The 25,413-nt window shown below is 55.4% G+C and overlaps 1 protein-coding gene across 4 annotated transcripts in view; it reads left to right on the forward strand.

The window, feature by feature from the left end:
* MOB2 (MOB kinase activator 2) overlaps positions 1–25,413 on the forward strand; it is a 74,116-nt gene that overhangs the window by 32,601 nt on the left and 16,102 nt on the right. The window contains exon 1 of one of the 4 annotated variants that reach the window (XM_047877118.1): positions 16,271–16,884. The exons of 2 other annotated variants lie outside the window; for them this stretch is intronic. Coding sequence is in view for 1 of the 2 variants with exons in the window: in XM_047877115.1 (XP_047733071.1) it covers positions 25,134–25,243 (110 nt within the window). In the remaining variant the exon portion in view is untranslated. Of the gene's footprint in view, positions 1–16,270; positions 16,885–25,073; positions 25,244–25,413 lie in introns of those variants that run through there. One more of the 4 variants, XM_047877115.1, reaches the window with a different exon arrangement.

Below are 25,413 nucleotides of genomic sequence, written 5' to 3' on the forward strand. Positions count from 1 at the left end.
CTGGGGTCTATCGCCCATGGCCTTCGGGTACAACCCACTGACCCTCAAGGTTGGATCAAGTCCATGGCTTTCTGACTCTTTGGGGATAGGGGACAAAGGGACAGGTGATCCTGAAATGCTGGCTAGGAAGTAGGGCCGGGGCTGGGCTGCACAGGAAGGGGCAGGGGCTGTCAGGATTCATTTCCTCTAAGGCTGGCCAGCCCTGCAGTCGAGCTCCATCCTGGTGGGGCAGGATCCTCCTCTGTGAGTGGGCTTGACTGGGTGGGAAGTGCGCCAGCAGATGAGTAGAACTGACATTTCCAGCGGCTCCTTGGTGAGCCAGAGACCCTGGGCCCCTCGTGGGACCGAGTGATGGGCGTGGGGCCCACACCAGCCAGGATGCTCTGTGGCCCGGTTCAGATGCCTCACCACTCACCTCTCATACACAGAGACAAGTGGGCGTGGGCCTCAGTTGGTAGGTGGGATGCGGAGCCCGGGGCCGCCTGCCTGCATCCCGTGCACTTGGCCCCGATGCCTGAAGGAGGTGGAGTGGGCTTCTGTGTGGAAGTTAGAAATGTAAGAGCAAATTAAAAGCCCAAAGGATAGGAGATAAGATTGGGTGTACTTCCCATCAGGTAGAACAGAAAGTCAGGTTTCAACCCCAGGAGCACAAGAGCAAGGGTGTCCGAGCATCTGTGCAGGGAGCGCACAGACTCCACAAAGGAGTTCCAGAAAGAGCAGGAAACAGAAGGAGGGAATTATTAAGCCAAGTCACCATTCTCCCAGAACCACAGGCAGTGGGTTCACATTGAATGGGCTCAGCGCCTCACACAGGGAGTGTCCTCTGTTCCCACAACATTTCAGGATGCCAGGGATAAAGAAAGGATTGTAAAAACTTCCAGAGAGAGGAACAAAGCAAAACAAAAAACAAAGGAATCCAAACACAAATTCTAGCCCAGAAAAGAAAAAAAATAGTCTTCAAGGAACTGTCAGAAAAGGATTTCCAACACGGACTTCATATCAGCCGAACCATCAGTCACATGTGAGGTTAGAATAAAAAATCTCTTCTCGCTCATAAGTTCTACAAGAAAGGATTACTTTCATGCACCTCCTTTCAGGAAGTTTCTGAGGAGACCTGGTGCTGAAGGGGGAGGAGGGCAGCCCTGTGGAGTGCTGGGGAGCAGGCCTGGTCAGAACTGAGGGACGGGGTCACTGGCAGGAAACCCAGGGAAGACCCTGGGGGGCGCTTTACCAAAGCGCTTTCTCAGGGGTCCATCCAGTCACATGTCTTGGTTGGGCCCTGTCCTACTCTGAATTTTCCTAATTAATAATTCCTGGCTTCAGGTTCTAGAAAGCCACATTTACCTAAATCTAGGTGAGTGGTGTCAACATGCTATTGCTCCGTGAGTGCCTGTCCCCTCTTCCTCACCGTGCGCATCACCTAGTTTCTGGGAGGGAGGCGGGAACAGTGGAGGCCCCGCTGTCACGGGGAAGTAAGCGGTAATGGAAGTCCCCTGGATGCTCGCTGGTGGCCACCCTGTCTTCTTGGCCGTGGGCCCCACCCTCGGCTCAGTGGTCCCAGGTCGACCTGGGGCAGTGCTGCTGTGTGTGTATGTGTGTGGTCAGCGTTGTGGGGTGAGGGGGGGGACAGCGTCCACCCCAACCCAGTTCTCAGGTCAGCAGTGCTGTTGGAGGAGTTTTGACGAAGGTGTGGGTTCATGTGTTTCTCCCTGCAGATGGATGGCTCCCTCCTCCAGCCCTCCCACAGCCATGCCTGCCTGCCACCTGTCTCAGGCTTTTCCTGGGCCTCGAGGTCACCCACCGTGTGTGTGGCAGTGGCCAGCTCCTCTCCCACTGTGGCCAGAGCTCCTTCCAGTGCTTTTGAGGTCCTCGTGTGGCCGTGGGGCCTGTGCCCTAGGGGTTAGGAGGGGCATCGTCATGGGGTGCCCACTGTGTATTTCACTTTTTGGGAAATGCCAAATATTTAGCTGCACCTAATTTTTAAAAATCTTTGTTAGGATGTATGTAGTAACTTTTTTTTTTTTTTTTTTCCAATTATAAAACTTGGAGACCTGGGGACAAAGCCTCCCTTTATTAGCATTTGTTTCTTGGTGTTTTCATGTTTGACTTTCTCCAAAATTACAATAGCTTTCTTCCCCTTTCTGATTGTATGGGAAATTCCAATAATTCGTAGAATTATAAAAAAATGAAGGGGCGCCTGGGTGGCTCAGTCGGTTGAGCGTCCGACTTCGGCTCAGGTCATGATCTCGTGGTCCGTGAGCTCAAGCCCCGTGTTGGGCTCTGTGCTGACAGCTCGGAGCCTGGAGCCTATTTCAGATTCTGTGTCTCTTTCTCTCTCTGACCGTCCCCCCCATTCATGCTCTGTCTCTCTCTGTCCCAAAAATAAATAAACTTAAAAAAAAAAAAAAAAGAAATCCACATCAAATCTCACCCCCAAGCAGCCGTTCAGGGTGGCCCCTTCCAGCTTCCCAGTGCTGTGGCCCATCCGTGCCAGCGTGCGCTCCAGCGGGGACAGAGACTGCCCCTCTGATGGGGACACACCACGGCTTGTTGACCAGGCCCCTGTGCATACAGGCTTAGACGGTTTCCAATATCTTCATTTCAAGCAATTAAGTCCTTATTCGTAAGTCATTCTGACTTTGAGTATTTGTGATAAATTCCTAAAAGTAGACATTCTGGCCCAAAGGGTCTTCACGTTGTGCATTATGGAACATTTTGTGGGGCAGTCTTTGGGCCGGGAGTGTGGGCGAGTCTCCCCAGCACTGGCTGCCTTGTGCTACAGCAGAAGCAGGAAAAGATTGTCTCGTCTTCAGTGGGGTTGCTTCTGAGTTAGGGAAATTGGCCTCCTCTTCTTATGTTTATTGACCATTGACCATTTGTCTTTTTTTTTCCCTCTCTCTTATGGATGTTTTTTTTTTTCTTGCCCTTTATTGCATATTTCTGAGGGGAGGGGGGTCGTGTTTTCCTTACTGATTTGCACATGTTCTGATTTGTACATCAGTAGTTAATTCATTCAGAAGCACAAGCATTTCAGTGCTGCTGCTGCTGCTGTTGCTGGACCGTGTCCTCAACGCTGAGGTGGCAGCAGAAAATGACAGGCCTGGTTCCCGCTCCCGTTTAACTCCTAGACACAGTGGAGTGGGGGGGTGGGGGGTGCTGCAGGGTGCTGTTTTTTGGAGGGTGAGGGTCTCGGGTGACATTTGTGCCAAGACTTGTAGGAGCAAGGGAGGATCTGAGGCTTACTGGGGCTGAGAACACAGCAAGACAAGGTTCTGTCCCTGGGGCCAGGCTGGCCTGCTGGGCGTTGGGCAGGGGCACACATCTCATGGGGCCTCCAAGACCCTTGAGAGCCCATGAGCCTTCACAACCAATGGGGGCCCTGGGCAGATTTGAGCTAAGAAGTGAGATGAACAGGTCTGGGTTTTAGAAGGAGCCCTCTGAGGACTGTGGCCTGGGGCCAGCAGGTGGCCATGGGGGCCTCGAGCAGTTTCCGTGCCCGGGAGGCACCAGGGTGGGAGGCCAGGTTCCTGTCTGGACCCTCTGTCCCCAGGCCAGAGTGCTGTGCTGAGTGTCTGCTCCCCGCGGCTTCTCTGGGCCTCCCCCTCACCCCCCGAGGAATCTGAAGTATGGGCCTCGGCATGTCAGATTCTGGCTTCTTCACACTGTGCTGAACTCCCCCCATACCTGGTGCCCTCCTCCTCATGTCAGAGAAGAAAACAGCACTTCCAATTAGAGGGGAATGTGCTGTGGGGGAGCAGCGTGTGGGGGAGGGGACCCGGGACCCTTCTGCCAGCATGGCTTCAGCCTTCCCTTAATGCTGCAACCAGGGACCGGCTCCCCAGGGCCCCACAGCCACGGCACGAAGTGGACGGTGCCCAGCCACAGGCCTGCTGCTGGCAGAGCTCTCATGTGGATGGAGTTCTGGGGGGTTCTGACCCTCATGCCCTTTTTAACAGGGTAACCCGGGTGCTCCTGGCTTTGGTGCATGGAGCTGCTGGGCCAGCGTGGTGCTTCCTGGCACCCCACACCCTCCCCAGACCTGCGATGCTCCTGGGCTGTATTGCGCGGGGCTGCGAGGGACAGCCTGGTCCCGTGGCCGAGCGGACTAACAGGGGCAACCGGGGAGGTGCTATGGGGGACAGGTTGTCTCCACCCCCCTTGGGCTCCCTGATCTATGCCTCTCTCAGGAGTACAGCCTTCTCTGGAAGCTTCCCTCCACGCTTCCATGACATAGAGACATTCATCTATTTCCCTTTGGCATTTTTCTAATGAAAGGCTGTTTCTTGCTTCGAGTTCAGTGTTTTGGGGGGAAAAAGAAAGCTCGCCAGTGTTTGTGCTGAAGTATCTGCCCGTGGTGGGGTCATACAGGAAGTAAGGGCCCTGGAAGGGGCTGGGCACAGGCGGCGTCTCACTGGGCTGTGCTCCCCTCCTTCCTGGTCTGAGTCTGGGCTAAATTTTGCAGCCTAGGCTTTTATACCAGCGGGGAGGGCGGGACAGCTTGGCGGGACCCACATCGCCCTATTAGGCGTTGTGGGCTCCTTGCCTGCTGGGCTTCTGAAGCCTGGCGGGAGCGGGGGGGGGGGGGGGGGGTGGGGGGGTGGGTGAAGAGAGGCGGTCACCCGTCCCCTGCCTTGAGCAGACTGGCCTTCCTGACCACGACCTCGCCTGGAGGAGTTAGCGCCGGTGCACCCGCCCCTTGTTTGTAACTGCCACGGCTGGCACTCACCTGGGCCCCGAGATGGGCAAGGGAGGGCTGGGGCACATGGGCTTTGCTGCACTAAACAAAAGGGTGCTGTGGAGTCAGTGAGTCTCAGCCAGCCTGCCACGAGCAGGCCACCTTGCTTCTGCCCAGGCCAGTGGGTGCCTGTCTTGGCCAATGCCAGTGTGGGGGTCAGGAGGGAAGACTGGCCAGAGGGGGCTGCCGTGCGGCCGGGACGCCCCTGCCCTCTGTGGTCAGCGGTGGCCGGGGGCCAGGCGGGATGACTAGGCAGGCTTCAACAGCCACTTCCATTGTTTGGAGTTTGGCTTGACTTGAAGTTGGAACGGAACGATTTTGGTGGCGTGGTGGTGCATTTCTCTGCTTTCTGCATGTGTGCTAATATCCTGGCGCCCGGCCCTGTGTGGCATACAGCCTGCCTCCTCTCCCATCGAGGCGGCTCTTTCGGCCTGACCTCAGACCTGCTCCCTGGGACCCATGGCTTCTCTGGTGCTAAGGCTCCAGGAAGGCACTTGACTGCCTGCCTCATCCCTGCAGGCCTTCCTCGCCCGCCACCTAGGGATTCTCCCCTGACCGCCTCGGCCTGGTTCACAGAGGTGCTGGGCAAGTGTGTGAAAAATGCAGGGTGGGCCCTGCTTGGTCACGGACCCGGGCCCAGTCCTAGCTCTCCTCCAACCCCAGTGTCTACATTCTTGCCTTGTCATAGCAGACTTGGCCCCCACTCGGATGCTAGTACCAGGGTGAGCCTCGGAAGGGGGCCGGGCTGTCACTGCTCCTGCTTTCCCTGGGCCAGGGTGCAAAGGAAACGGTATGGTGTGTTTGGCGTGACGTGCTGGTGCAGTGGTGGGCTTGGGGCTCTCTTTCTCTCTCTCTGGTACCTGCCTCTGCTGCCAGGGCGGAGAGAGAAGCAGAGATGCTCGCCCTGGGAAGTTGGAGCCGACTTGCCTCCTGAGTCAGCTGCATGGCTGCTTGTGACCAGGCTGCCCGGGGCCTGCTTTCTGCTCAGGACAGCTGAGCTCTGGGCCAGCATGGAAACAAGTTGCTTTCCTTTCTAGAGGTGCCCGTCCCCTCTTGGGGGGTGGGGTGTTTAAGAACACTCCAGTGGCTGTCACCACAGAAAACCTGCACCGAAGTCAGCTGCCACCTCCCCGCCCAAACCTCACCTCCTCTCTCGTCTCTGTCCTCTGACTCCTGCTGCTGCTGAGGGTTCCCTGCATGCTCTCTGCTCGGCTCCAGCCTGGTTTTAGTTGTGGGATGACTCTAGCATTCTCTCTCTCTCTCTGACCCCATGTGGGTGGTGACCGCTGCGGCATTGGCTGTCCCAAATAACAGAAGTGGCATCCCTCAGGTCCCTCCCAGGATGTTTCCACTAATGTGGCAACCTCACTGCAATGGAAGGTTTCTTTACATTCCAGGGGACAGGCCTGATGCATTGGCTCTAGCTGGCCATGCGTGCTCTTTTGGGGTGCTGGACCCCTGGATGTGGCCTGGAAGGGGGTGGGGGTCGCTGGGGGATGGGGCTGAGAAGCCATAGGGGACGGAGCAGATGCTGTGGGCTGGTGGCTTCCCTTCCTTCCTTTCATCTTTGACAGCGTGGGCGATGCCACTCGTCCTGTGTGGTCGTCTTGCAGAAAGGGACGGAGAAGGCCGGTGAACATGCTGTAGCCACCGCCCGGTGTACAGACAAGGTGTCCCAAACACGTGTCATCTTTGTGTTTCTGCATCTTAAGTAAACAGTTCATCACGACATCCCGTATGGGGAGAGCACAGATGCACGCACGGGCTTCCGTGCGTGAGACCGTTTGCTTAACCTCCCGCCGTGGTTGGGCATTCGGGTTGCTTCCGGGGGTTGGCGGTTGTGAGCAGTGCTGCCGTGCACCGTCCCGGCCCCGTCTTGGTCTCTCCTGCAGACGCGGTACACTCTGGGTCGCACGGGAGGTGCACGCGTGACCTCAGAGGACGGCTTTCTGGTGAAGCGCCAGCCCCTTCCTTTTCCGCCAGCAGCTCTCGGTTTCTCCGTGTCCTCTTCAGCCCTTGTTGTCACCATGGACCCCACCAGCCTGGGGGGGTGGGGTGCTGACTTGTGGTTTCCCTGCCGACTGATGCTGAGCGGCTGCTCACAGCTTTGTAGCCCTCCTTTCCTCCTTTGGGGACATGGCTTTTCAAAGCTCTTGCCCACTTTTTATTGTCTTATTATTGTTGAGTTTTGAGAGTGCTTCATCTGTTGTGGATGGAAGCCCTGTGTCACTAAGTGACTTGCAAATATCTCTTCCAGTCTGTGGCTTGTCTTTTCTGAGACACACCCCTCTTTCCTTTTGATGATGTGCCGCTCCTCCGTCGTCGTGTTCTACGGGCCATGCCCTCGGCAGATGGCGTGTTTATGTACCACACTGAGGTCTTGCTCGTGCTGTTTCCTGGAAGAATTTCCGGTCCGGTGCAGGCCCCTTTCTGTGTATCATGCGAGCTCCTGGGGGGCCAGGGTCAGGCGGGCAGGGTGCCAGGTTGGGCATGAGCACCTGTCTCTGTGTACTTTTCCTGGGGCCAGCAGGTGTGCAAGCCGCAAAGCTGGGAAGCAAGGAGAGAGGAGTTCTGACACCAGCTGTGCGCCCACATCCCTGGAAACTCGGAGTGTCCGGCTCTCGCTGGCCGTGCCTTTGGGCTTTATGGATCTGTGGTCCGAAAGTGTTCTTTGCACCCTCTTGGGACCTGGATAATCACTGGTGGAAACACTTTAGCTGTTGCGTGGTGGTGCTGCCTTCCAGCCAGGAGCCTGTTCACCAGGTCCCTTGTCTTTGCCTGGACATTGGAGCTCATCCAGCGTCTTGAAAATTTGATTGCTTCTTGTGCCAGTTTGACAGAAGTGCCAGGAAAGCAGACGGAGGTTGGATGAAGTTAGCGCGGTAGTGACCCTTCACCTCAGCTGGAAGGCTGTCAGGAGCATGTCCTAGCGCCAGTGGCATGTCATTGAACTCTGAAAGTTGCGTTAAGAGCTCCTCGGGAAGGTGCCGAGGTGAGGGCACAGTCGATGAAACAGTTCATGTGAGAAGTCAGCAAGTGCGCGGGCCCTCAACGCGTTCTGAGTGAGCGACACGGCCGTTAACAGGTCTGGTGATGCCCTGCACGCCTGGTGCTAATCCCTGGCGTGGCAACGGGGGACATAACAAGCCGTGTGCCGGGCGCTGTGCGCTAGCAGAGAGTGAGGGAACGGGGGGGTCGACCATGGATGGGGGGCATCTCTGGGAACTGGTGAGGGAGCGGCACGTGAACAGTTGGGAGAGAGAATTGAGGGAGAGCAGGAGCACAGCAGCCCCCAGGCGGGCCTGAGCTCCTGTACTCGGCGTGGTCAGGGGCCAGCACGGCCCAGCAGCGTCAGGGGTCACGGGCTGGGGTGGGTGGGGGGAGAGCCTTAGGAAGAAAGGAGCACAGTTGCCTGGAGGTCATGTGCGTGCACACACATGTACTCATATACGTGTACACACACAACTCATATGTGCATACATACAGCTCACACACACACAACTCACATCCACATAAACACACAAATACACATACACACCCCACATATAATCATACACACACACATACACATAGTCGCAAACACACACACCCATGCACGCAATACGCAGATAGATACGCACTCTCTGCTTTGCAGCGTGTGGCTCCTGGAGGAGTCCGTGTGCAGCCTGGCCAGTCCAGACGCTTGTCTTATGTAGAGAAAAGCAATAGATGAGGGTGGACCAGCTGCTGGAAAGCTTTCTTTGCCCTCTCGATTGGAAGTTTGCACGTGGCACGCGGAATCTGCTGTGTGTGATGTAATGAAAGGGTTTGTGTGGATCTTCTTTATTGCTGGTTTTCCTGGGTGTAAAATGGATATGGAAGTATCTGGTCGCCTCGCTGGGCTAGGAGGACGTGTTGAGGTCATGCCCATGGGGCACTGCCCGTAAGGCTTTGGCGTGGAGATGCTCCTTCTGGGAGCCGGCATCGCGCCAGCTGTCATAGATTAAAAAATACTGATTCTGTCTCCTGTCTGCCAGGCCTCTGTGGGTGTTTGGGGCTCTCCAGCTTCTGTTCAGTGCTATAAAGGTTCTGTGTTTTCTTCTGAAAGAGGGTGCCAGTGTGCCCTGAACAGACCATCGTGTCAGGCCTTCTTCACCAATAAGGCAGGCAGGGTCACAGGTCTGGAGCACCAGAAGAGGATGTCAGAGAGGACGTGAGAGGGGCTGCTCTCAGGGGCCAATTCTTCTCAGAACTCTGCTCCCTCCTTCCGGCAGGCCTAGGCCAGTTGGTGCTCCAGGAGACGCTGGGGATGAGCCCCCACTGTTTACCTTCTCACAAGCCCCTTTCTGTGCCCTGGTCTATATGCCTCCAGCCCTTGACGTTGGGATCTGCCTGCTCAGAGGCTCTTGGGGGGGGCATAGAACCAAGGTCCAAGGCAGAAACGTTTTCTGAAATACCCAGCCCCTGTCTCTGCCTGGGAGGTGCCTCCTTTCCTACAAGGTTCTTAGATAACCAGGAAGGAGGGAGAACCTCCTGTCCAAAAGGTCTGGTAAGCAGGTGCTTCCTTCTTGTGGAGCTGAAGTCGGCAGCAGCTATTCTGGGTTCTTCCAGAAAATGCTCCCTCCACGCACGAGGCTTATGAGGAACGGCTCCTACATGCTGGCCAGGTCCTCACCGGCCAGGCCCGTCAGACGCTGCCTCCTCCCCCTGGGTGCAGAGAGCGGCGGGACGGTGGGGAGGCGGCTCTGGTGTGCTCCGTGCCCCACAGCCTGGCTGGGAGTTCGAGCCAGCCGTGCCATCATCTGTGTATGAGGAGGTACGCGGGGCACCTGTGGTCTGGAGACAGGTCCTGCACTGTGGTGTGAGGCTCGCCCGCCTTTGGGCCGTGTCCAGGCCCTGCTGGCTGCAAGCACCCTCATGCTTGGGGACCTTGCCCAGCTGGCCGGCGTCCGGGGGAGCTTTGGGACGGGGCTCCTGTCAGGGTCATTGGGCCGAGGCGAGGGTTTGATGCCTCCGCACAGTGATGAGCAGATGTCACCTGCGGTGGCGGTGCCGGCACAGGTGCTCATCCAGGACGTCTGGGCGACTCTGTGGCAGCCGGGTGCAGCCCTGTTAGCCTCTGCCTGTCTCGTCCTGGCGCCATGACCCCGGCCCAGTCGTGCCACTCCAGCCCAGACTGGCCCTCCCGCCTTCTCCACACAGGTTAGGCCTTCTGATCACCACTCTCCCACTCAGATCCTTCAGGGGTTCCCACACGCCTCAGGCACAGTCCAGATCGCAGCCCCGCTGCCCTGTCTGTTTAGCCACCCTGCACGGCTCTCCTGGTGGCTGGAGCTCTCCTTCCCAGGGGTCTGCGTGGCTGTTCCCTGCACAGACCCTTCTTTTCCTCATCCCTCGGGCCTCACTCGTCTGGACCCTCCCTCACAGCCTGTCGGGGTCGGACGCTCGTGTGTGCTCAGGGCTGGGTGAGCTCGCTCCCTGTCCCACCCAGAGTGTCGAGTGAAGGGCGGGGATGTGCAGAGCCTGTGAGTGTGGGCAGAGCGCCTCTCTCTCTCACCACACACACGCGCGCCACCTGTAAGCCACGCACGCTCCTTGCGCAGGCTCCCTGCAGAGGCGATCCCGTTCTCCGGAGCAGCACTCTGCCTGAGGCTGCATAGCGGGTGTGGGGGAGTCGGGGGGACCCCAGCAAGCCCAAGGCCACCCTGCCGTCACGCTCTGCTCGGCACTCAGGGCACCCTCGGCCTGGCCACGTGTCCGCTGCCCGTGATAGGTGTTGGCTTCTGGAGAGAGTGCCAGGAGGGCAGGGTTACCGGTGTTCGCTTTTCAAAGTCAGATGCCCCCAGGAGCCAGCGGGTCAGTTGGGGGTGAAGGGTGAAGCCATCTTCCCCACATTGGCAAGGAGCGCACATGCTTTCCTGTCCAGGTCACTCTGCAGTTGAAGGGATCCACGGAGCCCCCGGTGGCCGCCGCTTACCCCTGGACTCTCCCAGGGCTGGATGTCAGGCCTTCTCCCTGTGGCAGTCCAGTGGAGGACCGGTGTCCGTGGTGGCCTGCGGGGCCTCAGCTTGGTGGCAGGCAGAACGTGTGTGCACGTGTCTGTGTGCCAGGGGGGCGGGGATTGGGGTTTTCCGCGGCCAGACGGCAGAGCCCTGAGGGCGTGCGGGGCTTCTCCAGAACGACCGCACCAGAAAGACATTTTTCCGTCCTCTCTTCCCCGTTTAACTCCTGGCTGGCCTACGCACCTGTCAACACTCTTTTTGTGCCCTCAGTGTGCCAGGTGCGCTCCAAGTACAGAGTGTACCGCCGAGGAAGTGGCACACAGCCTGGCCCCCTGAGCTGGCGGTTCTCGGGGGTGGGGGTGGGGTAGAGTCACACGCAGTTCTGTGCAGCCCGGCCGGATGGGTGCTCCGTCCACAGCTGTGTGTTGCTGGGGGAGTGGCACCCGCCCAGCACCCTCACTCCCTCCTGGCGTCTGCCATGCTTGTAGACAGAGTCACTGTTCTGTCCCGGCCCTGGGCCTCCCACGGAGGAGAGAGCGGTAAGCGTGCGCAGGTGCCTGGCTGGGGTCCGACTGCTGTGGCGGGAGACACTGGGATGACGTTGGCTCAGTGTGGTGGGCACTTGGGGTGCCAGGGCCCTGTCGCTCCAGTCCTGTAAGGCACTGGGGTCAGAAGCAACATGCAGGAGGTGGGAGAGGAGGAGGCAGGCTCCTGGCAGAGCACCTGGAGGAGGCGGGAGCAGCTGCATCTGGCTGGATGCAGGGGTGGGGGGCTGGGTCCGCGTCACGGTGCTTGACCCACAGCAGGAGACGCGGGCACTTACACTGCCCGGCCCTGGGCCTGCTGCTGCCTTCAGCTGGAGTCCGCTTACTTCAGATGGACAGTGCATTTTCCTCCTGAGAAACCCGGCCCCGGGCAGGCGCCGTGGCCCGTGGACGCCCTCCTGCCGCAGCAGCCCTTTCCTGGGGCGACACGGTGCTTCGGGACGTGCCGGTGAGTGAGCACGCAGACAGCATCCCGGGACAGGGGAACGGACTGAGGGCGGGCACAGGCGGGAGGAGGGAGACTTGTCAACCACCACGGTCCCGCAGTGAGAGGGACGGGGGGCTTCGGCCAGGGTGGACCCGCCGACCGTAGATAGAGCCTCGAGGACACGCAGGTGGACGGGTGTGGGTAGGGGCTGGGAGGATGCCAGAGGGGCCGTGCTGGAAGGGGGAACTTAAGGCGACCTCGGGACGGGTGGAGCAAGGACGCGTGACGGGAGCCGGGAGCCGTTCTCGACACACGCCGCGCCTGTTGAGAGGGTCCAGCCCTGCGGGTGTTAGCGTGCGTGTGCGCGAGCCTCGGAGCCCTCTCCCCAGTCAGGGAAGTGAGCCCACCCGTCACCTCCAAAAGGTACCATGTGACTTCTTTCCCACTCCCTTCCAGGTGACCGCTGACACGCCTCTGTGGTCACGGGTTAGTGAAATTGTCCGGCCGTTTACGGGAGGGAGTCTGACAGCAGAGTGTGAGGCCCCCGCACGCTGCGTGCGTCCGGTGTCTTCTGTCCGCAGTCGGGCGGGGCCCCGTGGTGCCGACCGGCCCCAGCTTAGTGGTCCGCTTTCCTGCTGGCGGCCACGGGGGCTGTTTTCACATGTCGGCCGACACGGATGAAGCTGCTCTGGACGCGCGTGCAGGTCTTTGTACAGACACGCGCCTTCCCTTCGGTGGGTCGCCCGGGTCGTACGACACACGTGCGTTCAACATCTTCAGAAACCGTCAGACCGTGTTCTGCAGCCACCACGCCACTTGTCTTTGTGCCAGCCGCGCGTGACAGCCCCAGAGCGAGCCCGTCATCAGCACTGGGTGCCGGCAGTGTCGGTCAGGGAGCCCTTGTGAGGGAGGGAGGCGGGGTCTCGCGGTTGCGGTCCGCGCTTCCTCATGACCTCATGACCTCATGACCTCCAGGTCTTCTCAGTGCCGACTGTTCAGACCTTTTGCCCGTTTTCTACGGAGTCTGTGTTCGTGTTGAGTCATAGGGGGCGATTAAGCATTCTGGATGCAAGCCCTTAGTCAGACACGTGTTTTAAGAGGGGTCCGCAAGCAGCTGCTTGGGGGGGGGGGAAGGGGGGGCCGTGGGCTCGCAGGAGGCCCGCTGCTCGGGTCATCGTCTGTTTCCCATGTTTCATTTCGGATAGCCTCCGTGGTCGCAGCTTCAAGTTCATGCATCTTTGCTTCTTTGCTCTGGCCGTGTTCGGTTGGCCGTTAATCCTACCCAGAGTACTTGTCATCACCCGTGTTATCCTTTCTGTGTCCAGAAATTCAATTGGGATCTTAAAAGAAACCTTCCCTGTCTCTCCGTGACGTGCTCAGTGTTTCCTCCAGCTTCTGCAGCAGGCGGGACTCCGTTGTGACAACCTTCTAACGTTTTCTCATTCTGTCATCTGGCCATTTCGGGGTCTTTTTCCATCAGTTATTTGACTCTTAACAATGACTTGCATTTTCCTCCTTCCTTGAAGGCTTCCAACTAGACACAAGACGACATGTGCTCTGCCTTTTTTGGTGCTGCATGTCTTTGTATGTTTCTAGCTATTCTTGAGCTGTGTTTCTTGGACTCTGTTGGGAAGTGATTGAACCTTTTTAGTTCTTGTGTATGTTCTTTGTTTGCTGGGATTCTGGCAGGGTCTCACGTGGAGCTGGTTCTCCTCCCGCTGATGCTGAAGTCCTCGAGTATCGCATCTGATGCCATGAGTCGTTTCTCCACTCTGGCCAGGGTGCCCCTTTTCCCTGCATGAGCCCCAAGGATGGTCCCTGTAACCTTCCCAGGTGGCTCGCCCCACCCTCGGTAGTTAGTTCCCTCGCACCACCCATCCCGGCCGGTGGGGCCCTCGGCAGATCTGTGCAGCGCTGTCCTTGTGGGTCCCCTGCCCCCAGCCCCCCGGCGGAGACGCCTCAACCCAGGGTCTGCTGGGCCCCTCCCTGCATGCAGACTTACCTTGTCTGCTCCCATCCCGGGGTCACTGTGCCGTGCTGTCTGGTGTCCAGGATCTTGAAAGCTGTCACATATTTTATCCAGTGTCCTGTTGTTTGAAGCAGCAGGTAAAATCCGGTCCCCGTTACCCCACCTTGACCAGAGTGGACGCCCCAACTGGAAGTTTTGTTTTGAGGACGTTCCGGGTTAGAGGTCGTGCTCAGACTGGCCGCCCATGGTTGCTCTGTAACGCCGTCTCCCTCCTTACGTGCCTGTGAAGTTCAGTCTGCGCACACGTAGCAAAACTTAGTGAGGTTTGAAATCGCTTTTATCTCCCCAGACTTGCTTTCTTCAGCGCATGAAAGCAGCGGGCCGTTTGATGGCAGAGAAAGGCAGCCCTTGGCCTTACGTTTTCGTCTGCTCCTTCCGTGGCAAGCCCGGTGCAGTGTGTTTAGGGGTGCGTGCCAGCTGCTCCTGACTGGTCCTGCTGAGTTTGCAGCCACATCCCGGCCAGCCACCCCATGACCACTGGGCCAGGCAGGGCAGCCGGGGTCCCACCCTGCCCCCCGGCACAGGACCACCCACAGAGCCCCTGAGCAAGTCGGGAACGGTGGGTTTCCAGAAGCTCCTGGCTGCACACGAGAAGAGCAAGACTTGAGCTGCCACCCGTGCAGGTTAGAGGGGCAGCTTGGGAGGAGTGCACATCCCCACCCAGGCCGAGCGGAGGTGGGCCTGGGTGTGAGGAAATGGGCCGTGGTCTCGGCAGCTGAGCGCCGGCTCCCTCCTTGCCTGGCGGCTCCGGAGGAGGCACACCAGTCACCACTAGCTGCACTAACTCAGACTTAGCTTTCCAAGTACCGCATGCGCCCCGCACGGTTCTCGCTTCCGTTTGTTGTGAAAGCTGATGGTGCCCCTGGCTGAGTGTGGACCGTGCCTGAAGAGCCCGGTGAACGCCCTCATCCCTGCCACGCGCCTGTGTGCCCCCGGTCCGCCCTGCTCCCCACCTGACGAAGTGGGCTGCTGCCGTAGGTTTTTCCGGGGACGTCGCCGTGGACCGGACTTCTCAGAGTGCCAGTTTACACGCACGTGGGCCATGCATAACGCCAGTGTGTGTCGTGTTATAGCGCCCTGCTGCCCGGGGCTTGACCAGGCATGACCACGCCTGCGCCATGCTGGCCGTTCCGAGGGAGCCTCGGCGCACTGACAGAGGGGAGCTGCCACCAGGTGTTCACGGGGAGGCCCGTCTCTTGGCGGGGGGCCAGATTCATGGCCGGATCTTGTAGGAGTGTGTTGTTAAGGGTGAGGTTTCAGCAGGCACGCGAGTCCGGAGCTCCGTTTCCGAACTTACATCCAGTGTGACCCTAATCTTGCCCTTCCCTTTTCTTCACCCCGTTGCCCAAGCTGTTCTGAAACAAATTCCGGACGTCGTGACTTTCGGTCTGTAAACGTCTTCGTGTGCGCACGAAGGGTAGGGCCGCTTTTCCTTGCGCAGAGGACATGTCGCTACCATGTCAGAGCAGCGATCCGTAGTAACGTCAAACATCCGGTCTGTGTTCGTGTTTCCTCCAGTTTCTTACAACTGTTTTTTTAGTGTTTACATTCAAAGAAAGTCCATGCATCGTGGTTGGTTGACAGGTTTTATAACTTTCTCTTTTTTAACTTTATATCTCGAAATAAAAACTCACAAAAAATTGCAAAAACATCACAGAGAATCCAGTGTCCCCTTCAGCCAGCCCCGAGTGGTGACACTGCACACCACTGGGGTGTAAGGGGGTGACGTTGGCACAGTGCCGTTCACCAGGCCACAGACTTTATTCAGCGAGTCCTCAGTCCACAGGCGCTGCTCCTTCTTCTTCCCCCTGCGGTCACACTGATGAAACCAGGCAGCTTCTCCTGTGGTGTCACCCAGCCGTCCTTGTGGTCCAGCCTAGCGTGTTCCTCTGTGTGTCCCGTAAGCTGTCGGCTCTCCTGAGACACTAGTTGGGTCGTGTTCTTCTTATGTGGGGGCAAGACTTGCTGTCGGTGGTGGGCTTCCAGTAGGAGGCTTGCACTCTGGCTGTTGTGACTGGTGTGTGGCCCTCGTGACCACCGGCCGCCCAGAATCGCTGCTTTGTTAGGCGTTGCACAAAGGCTGTATCTCTGCATCCTTCCTGGTCAGTTAGATGGAATACTTCTGTAAAGAAAACCTTCTCCTCTTCTAACTAACTGGGCAGCTTGAGAAGCAGGATAAATACTCAATCCTTCCTTTTATTGGCTGTCTTTCAACATGCAGATTTGTGTTTTTGCCATTTCCGAAGGTAAACAACCAGGTGTTTTGGTAAAAAGTATCGTTAGATGAAGGTTTAAACACTTTTGCATTTCAGACCATTGGGTTGTCGTCCTGTACGCTTAAATTGCCCCATCCTCGGCCAGGGAATCTCTTCAGGCTCGTCCACAGTCAGTGGCAGTGACCCTACCAACCTCAGCTGCAGCCCTTTGCCATGACAGAAAGGTGCAGCCCTGGAGTCCGTGTGCAGGAGCCCACCTGGCCACTGCAGGGGCACGCACGTGCAGAGGCCACGGTCTGGACATCAGGTGTGCTTTCCGCTTCTGAGCCAGTTACGTTTTCTTGGCCTTTTCAGTGGACAGAGGCAGAAAAGGTGTGAGTGTGGAGCACACGAGTTCTTACGGCTACTTCAGGTCCAGGTTCGGGGCCTCACCTCCACCCGTGTCCCCACACCACGAGGCCCTTTCTCCGCCATCCCACACCCTTGTGCCCGTCCCATGCCAACCACACCAACAAGAGGAACACAGAAAACAGGGACCACACGTGTGCCGAGGAAGCGGAGGACGGACCCTCGGGCCCTGTCGGCATGAGCCGGTGCAGCTGCCGTGGAGGACAGCGTGGCGGTTCCTCCAAATACTGCAGCTAGAACGAGCGTGTGACCCCTAGTTCCTCTTCCAGGTATTTACCCAAAGAACTGAGAGCAGGGACTCGAGTGGGTATTTGCACACCCACGTTCACAACAGCTGAAACACGGAAGTGACCCCGTGTCCACCGACGGACGAGTGGGCGGACGTAGTCCGTCCGCTCCCTGGACTGTCGCTCGGCCCTGATGAGGACGGATGTTCTGCCACCTGCCACCACGTGGATGGACCCGGGGAACGTGATGCTCACGTGTGATCCACTCACACGAGGTCCCTGGAGTCTCCAGATTCCCGGAGACAGAGAGTGGACGGTAGGCGCCGGGGCTGGGGGAGAGGCCGGGGGTCCGTGTTTCACAGGGACAGAGCTTCCGTTGGGGAAGATGGACAGTTCTGGAGATGGGGGGGTGGGGACGGCCACACAACTCTATGAACGTGCTTAGTGCCCCTGAGCTGCACGCTTAAGAGTCGGTGGAGATGGTACTTTTTAATATGTATTTTGTCACAGTAAAAAAGAAGATTGTTTAGAAATATTGATGTTTTTCTAGCAGTTACTTTATAAAGGCTCCAGTCCTATCCTATCATCTTTTGGCTGTTGCCCTTTGGTCCCCTCACGTGAGAAGTGAGAAACGTCGTATTAGCTAGAAGCTTCTGCCCACTCCGCTTCCTCCTATACCCCGTGATTTGGAGTGATGTCTGCTGTTCAGTTGTTGGCTCAGTGTTGGTTCTCAAGATAGAATACCCTTGGTGCTCACAGGGCCGCCCCACGGACGTCCTTGTTAGCACTTCGCTTGCGTCCCAGTCTCCCGGAGAGCATGTTCACACCCACGTGCTGGCTTCACAGCAGAGCGTCCAGGCTGATTGGGCTGCGTGGGCCTGAGAACTGGCATTTCGGGCAGGCTCCCAGGTGATGCTGCTGATGCCGGTCTGGGAGCCGCTTGAGAAGCAGTGACGTTAAGTGCAGAGAGGCCTCGTGGGTGCCGTGGGGCGTGAGCTCGTTTGCAGCTTGTCTGGAGCCTTCACCCAGGGTCATCCACCTCCACACTGTTGACGTGTGTGGCTGGGTGATTCTCGGGGGGCAGAGGGGCAGCCCTGTTGGCTGTGGGGTGTGGAGCCGCAGCCCTGTCCTCTGCCCACATCTCCAGATATCGCCAGATGCTCCGCAGGGCAGTATCGCCCCTAGTTGAGAACTCACACTTGAAAGACTGGATGGATGGATATAAAGTCTCTGGCTCACGTTTTCTCGCCTTGTGCATCTTTGAGCACACCGTAGCTGTCTTCGCTCCGGCAGCCAGAACAGAACACCACAGGCGGGCGGCTCAGACCGCAGACCTTTAGTCTCACGCTTCTGGAGTCTGACATCAAGGTCCCGGGTGATTTGGGTGTTGGGAGGCTGGGGGGAGATGTCTTTCTCTCCTTCTAAGGGCACTAATCCCATCGTGGAGCCCACCCTCACCATCTCATCTACCCCTGATCACCTCCCAGAGGCCGCATGTCCAGACATCATCCCATCAGCGGGTAGGGCCTCAGTGTAGGGATTTGGGGGCGACACCAACATTCCGTCTGTAACGTGGCCTTCTGACGTAAAGCGTTGTTGCTGGAGTCTGAAGCAAACACAGTTTCCCCTGCATGTAAGCTGGTCTTTCTGTGGAAGGAGCCTTTCCACGTTGTAAGTCTGGTGATGGGGCCATGACACCTTGGTGCGGGTGGCTCTGGTTCGACGTGTGCCTCTTCTCTATGTGGATCCAGGTCTTTGTTCTTTTAAGTTTACCCACTGCTTTCACTAAAATGCTTTTTCTGTCTTCCTTTGTGACAATTTTTAGTTTTTTAAAAAATCGGTGTCTAGATTATAGACAGTATCACGCACAGGTCTTAAGCGTACAGTTAAGTGAGTCTTGACGGATGTGAATACCCCTGTAGCTTACACCCTCAAACCCAGAAGGTTCCGCCCTGTACTTCCCAGCCACTTCTCACCATTTCCCTGCTACGTCCCCTGCCAAGACGCGACCGCTATCCTGATTTATTTGCATCAAAGATTAACTTCGCCGTTTCTAGAACTTCATATAAATGCAACTGTAGGGTGCCTATGTTTTCTTCCTGGCATTTTTTCCCCAGTGTGATACCTGTGAGGTTTAGCATGTGGATGCGTTTGGTTGCTGAGTGGTATTCATTATGTGCATTTACCACAATCAATCTGTTCTCCTGTTGATGGACTTCGGGGTTGTTCCCGGCGTTTGGCTATTGCGAGCAATGCCGCTGTGAACATTCTGTGTGCCTTTATGTAGATAGATAGATGTGTGTTTTGTTTCTCTTGGAGAAATACTTGGGCACGGACTTACCGGTTCATAGCATAGATGACACATTTCACTTTATGATGAACTGCCGACTGTTTTCTCGAGGAGCTGTGCTGTGTCCTGTTCTCACCAGCAGGGAATCAGAGTTGTGGTCGCTCTGCCTTCATATCGACCCTTGGTGTTGTTGTTCGTGTGTTTAATTTTAGCCAGCCTGGTGGGATCTCGTTGGGAATGGATCTAACGTGCCTTTCCCTACTGACCAGTGATGCTGAGCACTTTCTTTTGTGTTTGCTACTCAGACAGCTTCCTTTGTTAAGTGTGCTGGTCTTTTGCCCTTTTTAAGCCCTGGGTTGTCTTGTTACTGAGTTGTAGCACTGCTGTGTATGGTCCGGATAGCAGTCTTTTGCCAGATACATGTTTGCGAATGTTTTCTCCCAGTCTGAGGCTTGCCTGTTCTTAACGGTATTTTGAGTGGAAGGAGTGTGTTTGGCGGTGGGAGGTGGGGGGGTAATTAAATTTTGATGAAACGTGATCAGCTTTTTCTTTTATCATTAACGCTTCATGTGTCCTGAGTCATTTTTGCCTGCTCTGAGTGTGGTACAGAACTCCTCCCGAGCTCTCTGTTAGCAGTGCGGTCACTCTGCTTTCGTACTTCAGTCTTCAGCTCGTGCTGAGTTGCCTGTTGTTCGTGGTGTGAGGTAGGGGTTGAGGATTTTTGTTTTTGTTTTTTAATAGGTGTTTACTTTTTGCAGCAGTGTTTATTGAAAAGACTTTCCTTTTCCGTAGAATTGCCTTCACATCTTTGTTAAAGTCCAATTGACCACGTTTATTCTTTTTTTTAATATCTGTTTGTGTTGTTAGTAACACAGTTTCTTGAATACTATAGCTTTAAAGTAAGTCTTGAAATTAGTGAGTCCCCCAACTTGATTCCTTTTCTTGCAAGAATGATTTCATTATTGTAAGCCATTTTACATTTCCATACACGTTTCAGAATCACCCTGTCAATTTCTACAAACACATTCTGCTGGGATGGTAATAGGCTTGTGCTGAATCTGTGTTCAGGTGGGAAAATTGACATCCTAACAGCATCGAGGCTTCTAATCTAGGTTGAGGATAGATGTTCTCATTTGTTTATGTGTTTAATTTTTCTCAGCAACGCTTTGTGCTTGGTAGCAAGAGGCTCTGTACACTTTAGTTAAATCTATTTCTAAATTTTACAGATTCTGTTGTAAATAACAGTTTTCTAACTTGCATTTTCCATTTGTGTGGTCTTAGTATATCGGAATAAAGTGAATTTTTTTTTCAACGTTTATTTTTGGGACAGAGAGAGAGACAGAGAATAAACGGGGGAGGGGCAGAGAGAGAGGGAGACACAGGGTCGGAAACAGGCTCCAGGCTCCGAGCCATCAGCCCAGAGCCCGACGCGGGGCTCGAACTCACGGACCGCGAGATCGTGACCTGGCTGAAGTCGGACGCTTGACCGACTGCGCCACCCAGGGCGCCCCTAAAGTGAATTTTTATATATTGACCTTGTATCGTGTGATGTTGCTAAATTTATTTTTCAGCTGTAGCAGACTTTTTTTGCAGGTTCCTAGAACTTTGTGTATATACAACCGTCTTATTTCCCAAGCAAGATGTTCTTTTCCGTTCTAATATTTATACCTTTCATTTCTTGTTTGGCCTCGTTGCACCAGCTGAGACCATCCACGCAGTGCTGAGTAGCAGTACTGAGTGAACATCACTGCCTGGGTCTCAATCTTACCCGCAAGGTGTTTAGACTTTTTCAGCTGGATGTTTGATCTTCATATTTAGATATTTCTGTAGGCGCCCTTTTCCAGTTGAAAACATCCCCTTCTAGTCCTGGTTTGCTGAGGGTTTATGTGAACATTTTGCCATGTACTGTTTCTACCTGTACATGAGAATGATCATGTAATTGAGATGATCACTTTTTCCCCCTTTAATCTGTTAATGTGGTGAATTACATCGATTTTCAGATGTCGGCTAAGCTTAGATGATGAACCTCTCTCGGTTCGCTCTGTTACTCCTTTTGCATATCGCTGGGTTCATTTTGCTAATATTTTCTTAGGGAGTTTTGCATCTGTGTTCAAGGAGGATATTGCTCTGTAATTTTTCTCGTGATGTTTGCATTTTGGCCTCGCTGAATTAGCTGGGAGGTGTTTCCTCGGCTATTTTCTGAGAAAGTGTGTGTAAGAATGGTGTTATTTCTTCTGTGGATTTAGTTGAATTCACTTCTGGCCATCTGCTTTTGGCATTTCCTTGTAGAAAGGTTTTTTGAATTTTTTAATCAAATTTTTAATCATAAATTCGAATCTTATATTTGTTCTTCTGTCAGTTTGGGTAACTTGTGTTTGTAAAGAACTTGCCTGTTTCATTTCTGTTGGCACACAATTGTTCACTGCGGTCCCTGGTCCTCGCAGTGTCTGGGATCTTTAACAACACCTATTTCACCTCTAACATTGGCAGTTTGCACCCTCACGCCCTCCCTCACGCTCTCTCCCCTTTTTGGATCAGTCTGGCTGAGGAATTGATCCATTTTCTTAAGCTTCTGAAAGTTACCTTTGTGGGGTTTTTTTTTCCTTGTTTTCTGTTTCATAGACTTCTATTATTATGTCCTTCTTTCTACTTGCTTTGGGTTTAATATGTACCTCTTTACATATTATAACTTATTAAAACTTATAAGTGTTCCCTAAGCCTGGCTTTTTACCTGTATTCTACAAACTTTAATAAGTTATATTTTTATTGTAATCTTTTCTTTTTCACTGTTTAATTTGTTGTTAAGTCTATCCCATAAAAAAGCTTTTTTAAGATTTTTTATTTTATTTTAGTTTTGAGAGAGAGGGAGCATAAACATGAGTGGGGGAGGAGTGGAGAGAGCAGGAGAGAGAGAGAATCCCAGGCAGCTCCATTCTGCCAGCGCAGAGCCCAACGCAGGGCTTGATCTCACAACTGACCCTGAGATCACAACTTGAGCCGAAATCAAGAGGATGCTTAACTGAGCCACCCAGGCACCCCCCCCCCCCCCATAAAATTTCATTCTGGATGTTCTATTTTTCAGTTCTAGAAATTTCTGTTTGTTCTTTTTTTCAATTTATAATATTAGAGTCCTAATATTTGTGCTCATTATGTCCATCCTTTCCTGTGAATCCTCGAATCATTGAATGTATGATGTATCTTTGTTGTGTCTGGGTCTGTTTCTGTTGACTGTTATTTTTCCTGGTTATGGGTTACATTTTTTACTTCCTCACCTGTCTCTGCGTGTATGTGTGTGTGTGTGTTGGACATTGTGGTGGCTAGTGTTATTAGAGCTGGGTTTTGTTGTTCTTCCTTAAAGAATGCTGTGCGTATTCCAGTATGCGGTTCATGTGCTGTTGGTTCAACAGGAGCCTTTTGAGGCTTGGTGAAGCTTCATTAGGGCAGGTCTAGAGAAACCTCCTTCTGAGGCTACTCTTACCTTGCTCCTGGCATGGCTTTGGGCGGAGGCCCCATGGAGCCTCACTGGAGCATCCTCCGTCTCTACTTGGGAGCAGGATGCCTGTTTTCTGCCCTTGCAGCCTTCCAGAACACCCCTTTGGCTCGCGGCTCCCCATAGCTGCTCTTTGCCAGGCCCCGCATGCCCTCAGCCGAGTGCTTGGCCAAAGGCTTACCTGGCTCTGTCCTTCTGTCTGGAGTCCCTTCTCTGGGCAGCCCAGCCCCTCTGGTACCCTACCCTGCACGTTCCAGCAGCCCAACAGCCCCACCTTCAAGCCGTGCCTCCGTCCAAGACTGCGGGGCCTGCGTGGGCTTAGCCTTTCCGCACCCCAGCCTCCAGCAGGTAACTGATGTCTGCTCACCCGTGGGTCCCCTGCTCTCAGGGGCACCGTCCTGAGCTGCTGGCTGCCAGCATGGCATGTTGTCCAGCATCCGAACAGTTGCTTCGTGTATTTCACCCAGTTTGTGGCTGGTGGCCGTCGAGGAGGCCAGCCCAGCACCTGGCCAGCCCTGCTGCCATGGAAGTGAGAGTGTCTTCACTCGTCTTTTGTTTAAAAAACTTTCCGCCCTGCACTTCCAGCCTTGTTGGCTTTGTGCTCCTTCTGGTTTACACTGTGTGTCAGAAGCTCTGATTTCTGGTTCTTATTCTGAGTTCTTTTGCCTCTCTCATCTTCCCTTTTTTTGAGTCACTTTGTTTCTGAGGTTGTCTAATTTGTTGGGTTACGGTTTTCAGCTGTTTTGTGCGTGTGTGTTTCTGGGGTGTTCTGGTTGTCATCAGGGGCTTCTTATTCTCTCTTATTTTCTTGTTTTCATTGGACTCAACCATGAAGCTTTTCCCATTTGCTTTTATTTATTTATTTATTGATTGATTGATTGATTGATTGATTGATTTTGAGAGAGAGACCATGCGAGTCAGGCAGGGGCAGAGACAGGGAGAGAGAATCCCAAGCAGTCTCCATGCTGCCAGCGTAGAGCTGATGTGGCACTCGAACCCACGAACCGTGAGATCATGACCTGACCCGAAACCAAGAGCCAGATGCTCAACCAGCTGAGCCTCCCCCGTGCCCCGGAGCTTTCCTGCACCTTCAGCAGGGGTGCCGGGCTGTTCCCTTTGCTGCCTTCACAGCACGGAGCTCCTTCTGCTGTGGTTTTGACAGAGTGATTCATAACCTGTGGCTGCTCAGAGTTGTCTCACTGTTGCAGGGGGAGCTTATAGACAAGCCAGAGGGGAGGCTGGAGTAATGCACGGGTGACAGACGAGAGTTGGAGGCATCGGGATGAACACGTATGTAGCATAATACACACGCAGACGTGTGTAGGTGAGCACACGCACTTTGCTCTGTCAGCAGAGAGGACCTAGGATAGGAAAGGGCCACCCAAGAGCCAGATCTCGGGTTTTTGTTTTCTCCTTTGGAAGGGACCAAGGCTTCTTGGAGAAATGACCAGTTCTAACACAGGGCAGGGAATAGAGAAAGATGAGCTGGTTTCAGCTGCCCAGCCTGCTGGGGCCCCGACCGAGCAGGTGGTGTCATCCCTTCGCGGGGGCTCCACACCTCACCTGCCCGGGGCTGCGTGGCCATCCTGTCGGCATCCCTACCCTGGACAGACAGCAAATGAGTGTGGTGCCTGAGGTCATGCTGACTCCCAGGGTGGCAGTGGGGACGCCATCCTGCCAGGGCAGGAGAGGCTTTTTTTGCCCTGCCTCAACAGGTGACTGGAGCTCTGCTGGCGGTGTCCTCAGCTGTGCCCGGGCAGAGGTTGCCTTTCGCTGTCACTGAGCTGTCCTCTTGGTGGTTTTGGAGTTGCCACTGGGTTGAACTTGGACAGATGAGAAGGTCGGCAGGGCCCTTTGTGGGATGTGGCCTTGGTGGGCGGAGGGCAGAGCTGAGCCTGGGCATATGGGTGCAGGAGCCTGGCAGACCTGTGGCTGTGCTCCATGCTGGCTGGGGCTTGTCAGCGGGCACGGGGAAGGGCTGTCACTGTCACTGTGGTTGGAACTGAAACCAGGGTTGAGCAGATGTTTGATTTGTCAGTACTTTGTGGCCTCCTGCGTATACAACAGCTACAGAGAAGTTCTTGGGCACACAGCTTCTTTCACCCTCCTAGGAAGGTGTTCTGGATGTTTCTATCCAGGTCTGCCCTCCAGGAGCAGCCTCTGCCCAGTGCAAGCTCGGTGCCTGCCCCGGATGCCCTGGAAGCCAGCCAGCTTTATCTTTCCAAGGCTGTATGAGTGTCGGTGCGCCACAGGCTTGTGCCCATGCTCTGCAGGTGTGCGGTCAGCCTGTCCCCCCACCCCCACCCCTGCCCTAAGCCATGCCTCCACCGGTTTCTTGTCTCAGCTGGGCTGGGGTCAGGCAGGGGCTGTGTGTTGGCCCCAGGAGCACATGGGGCAGACCTTCTGCCTACTCTCTGTCTGAAGGGCCATGTGGTGCCACCCTGGGGCCTCGCTGCTGGGTCCTCCCAAGGGCTGTGCCCCTCCCCGCAGCAGTGGCCTTGCCCCACACAGCGCCCGCAAGGCGCCACTTTGAAAAGGCCACCGAGACACTCCCTCACTTAACCAGACTTGGCCAACCTTCGCCTGTAAAAGGAGCAGCTGTTCCTTTCTACCAGGCCAGAGTCCTCCTTTCTCTCCCTGCGTGTCCTCATTGGCTGGTCTCCGGGAGGGAGGGAGGGAGGGAGGGAGGGAGGGGGGCGGAGGGAGGGGAGAGCAAGGAGGGCGCGGCTGTCCCGTGCTGTGCCGCGGCTCCTGCTTTCCCTCCCCGTGTCTGCACTGCCCCATCATGCTTGGAGACCACAGCAGTCTCCCCGCAGACCGAGCTCTGCTCAGCCAGCCCCCCAAAACTGGACTCAGCTGCAAAATGGTGCTTCAGGCAGTCGGCAAAGTGCTCAGGTGAACGGGATGGGCCAGTGGGGGTGGTCTGACCGTCCCCAGTCCATATCCCAGGGTTCAGCCTGCAGAGCAGTGGCGGTAATCGTCCGCTAAAGTGCCGGTGGCAGGCAGCCGCTGGCAGGGCATGGGGCGGCCAGCTGGATCTGGTCGGGAACTTTGTTTGGAGTCCA

The sequence above is a fragment of the Prionailurus viverrinus genome, chromosome D1 (assembly GCF_022837055.1).
Source record: "Prionailurus viverrinus isolate Anna chromosome D1, UM_Priviv_1.0, whole genome shotgun sequence".
In the NCBI taxonomy this organism is placed as follows: Eukaryota; Metazoa; Chordata; class Mammalia; order Carnivora; family Felidae; genus Prionailurus; species Prionailurus viverrinus.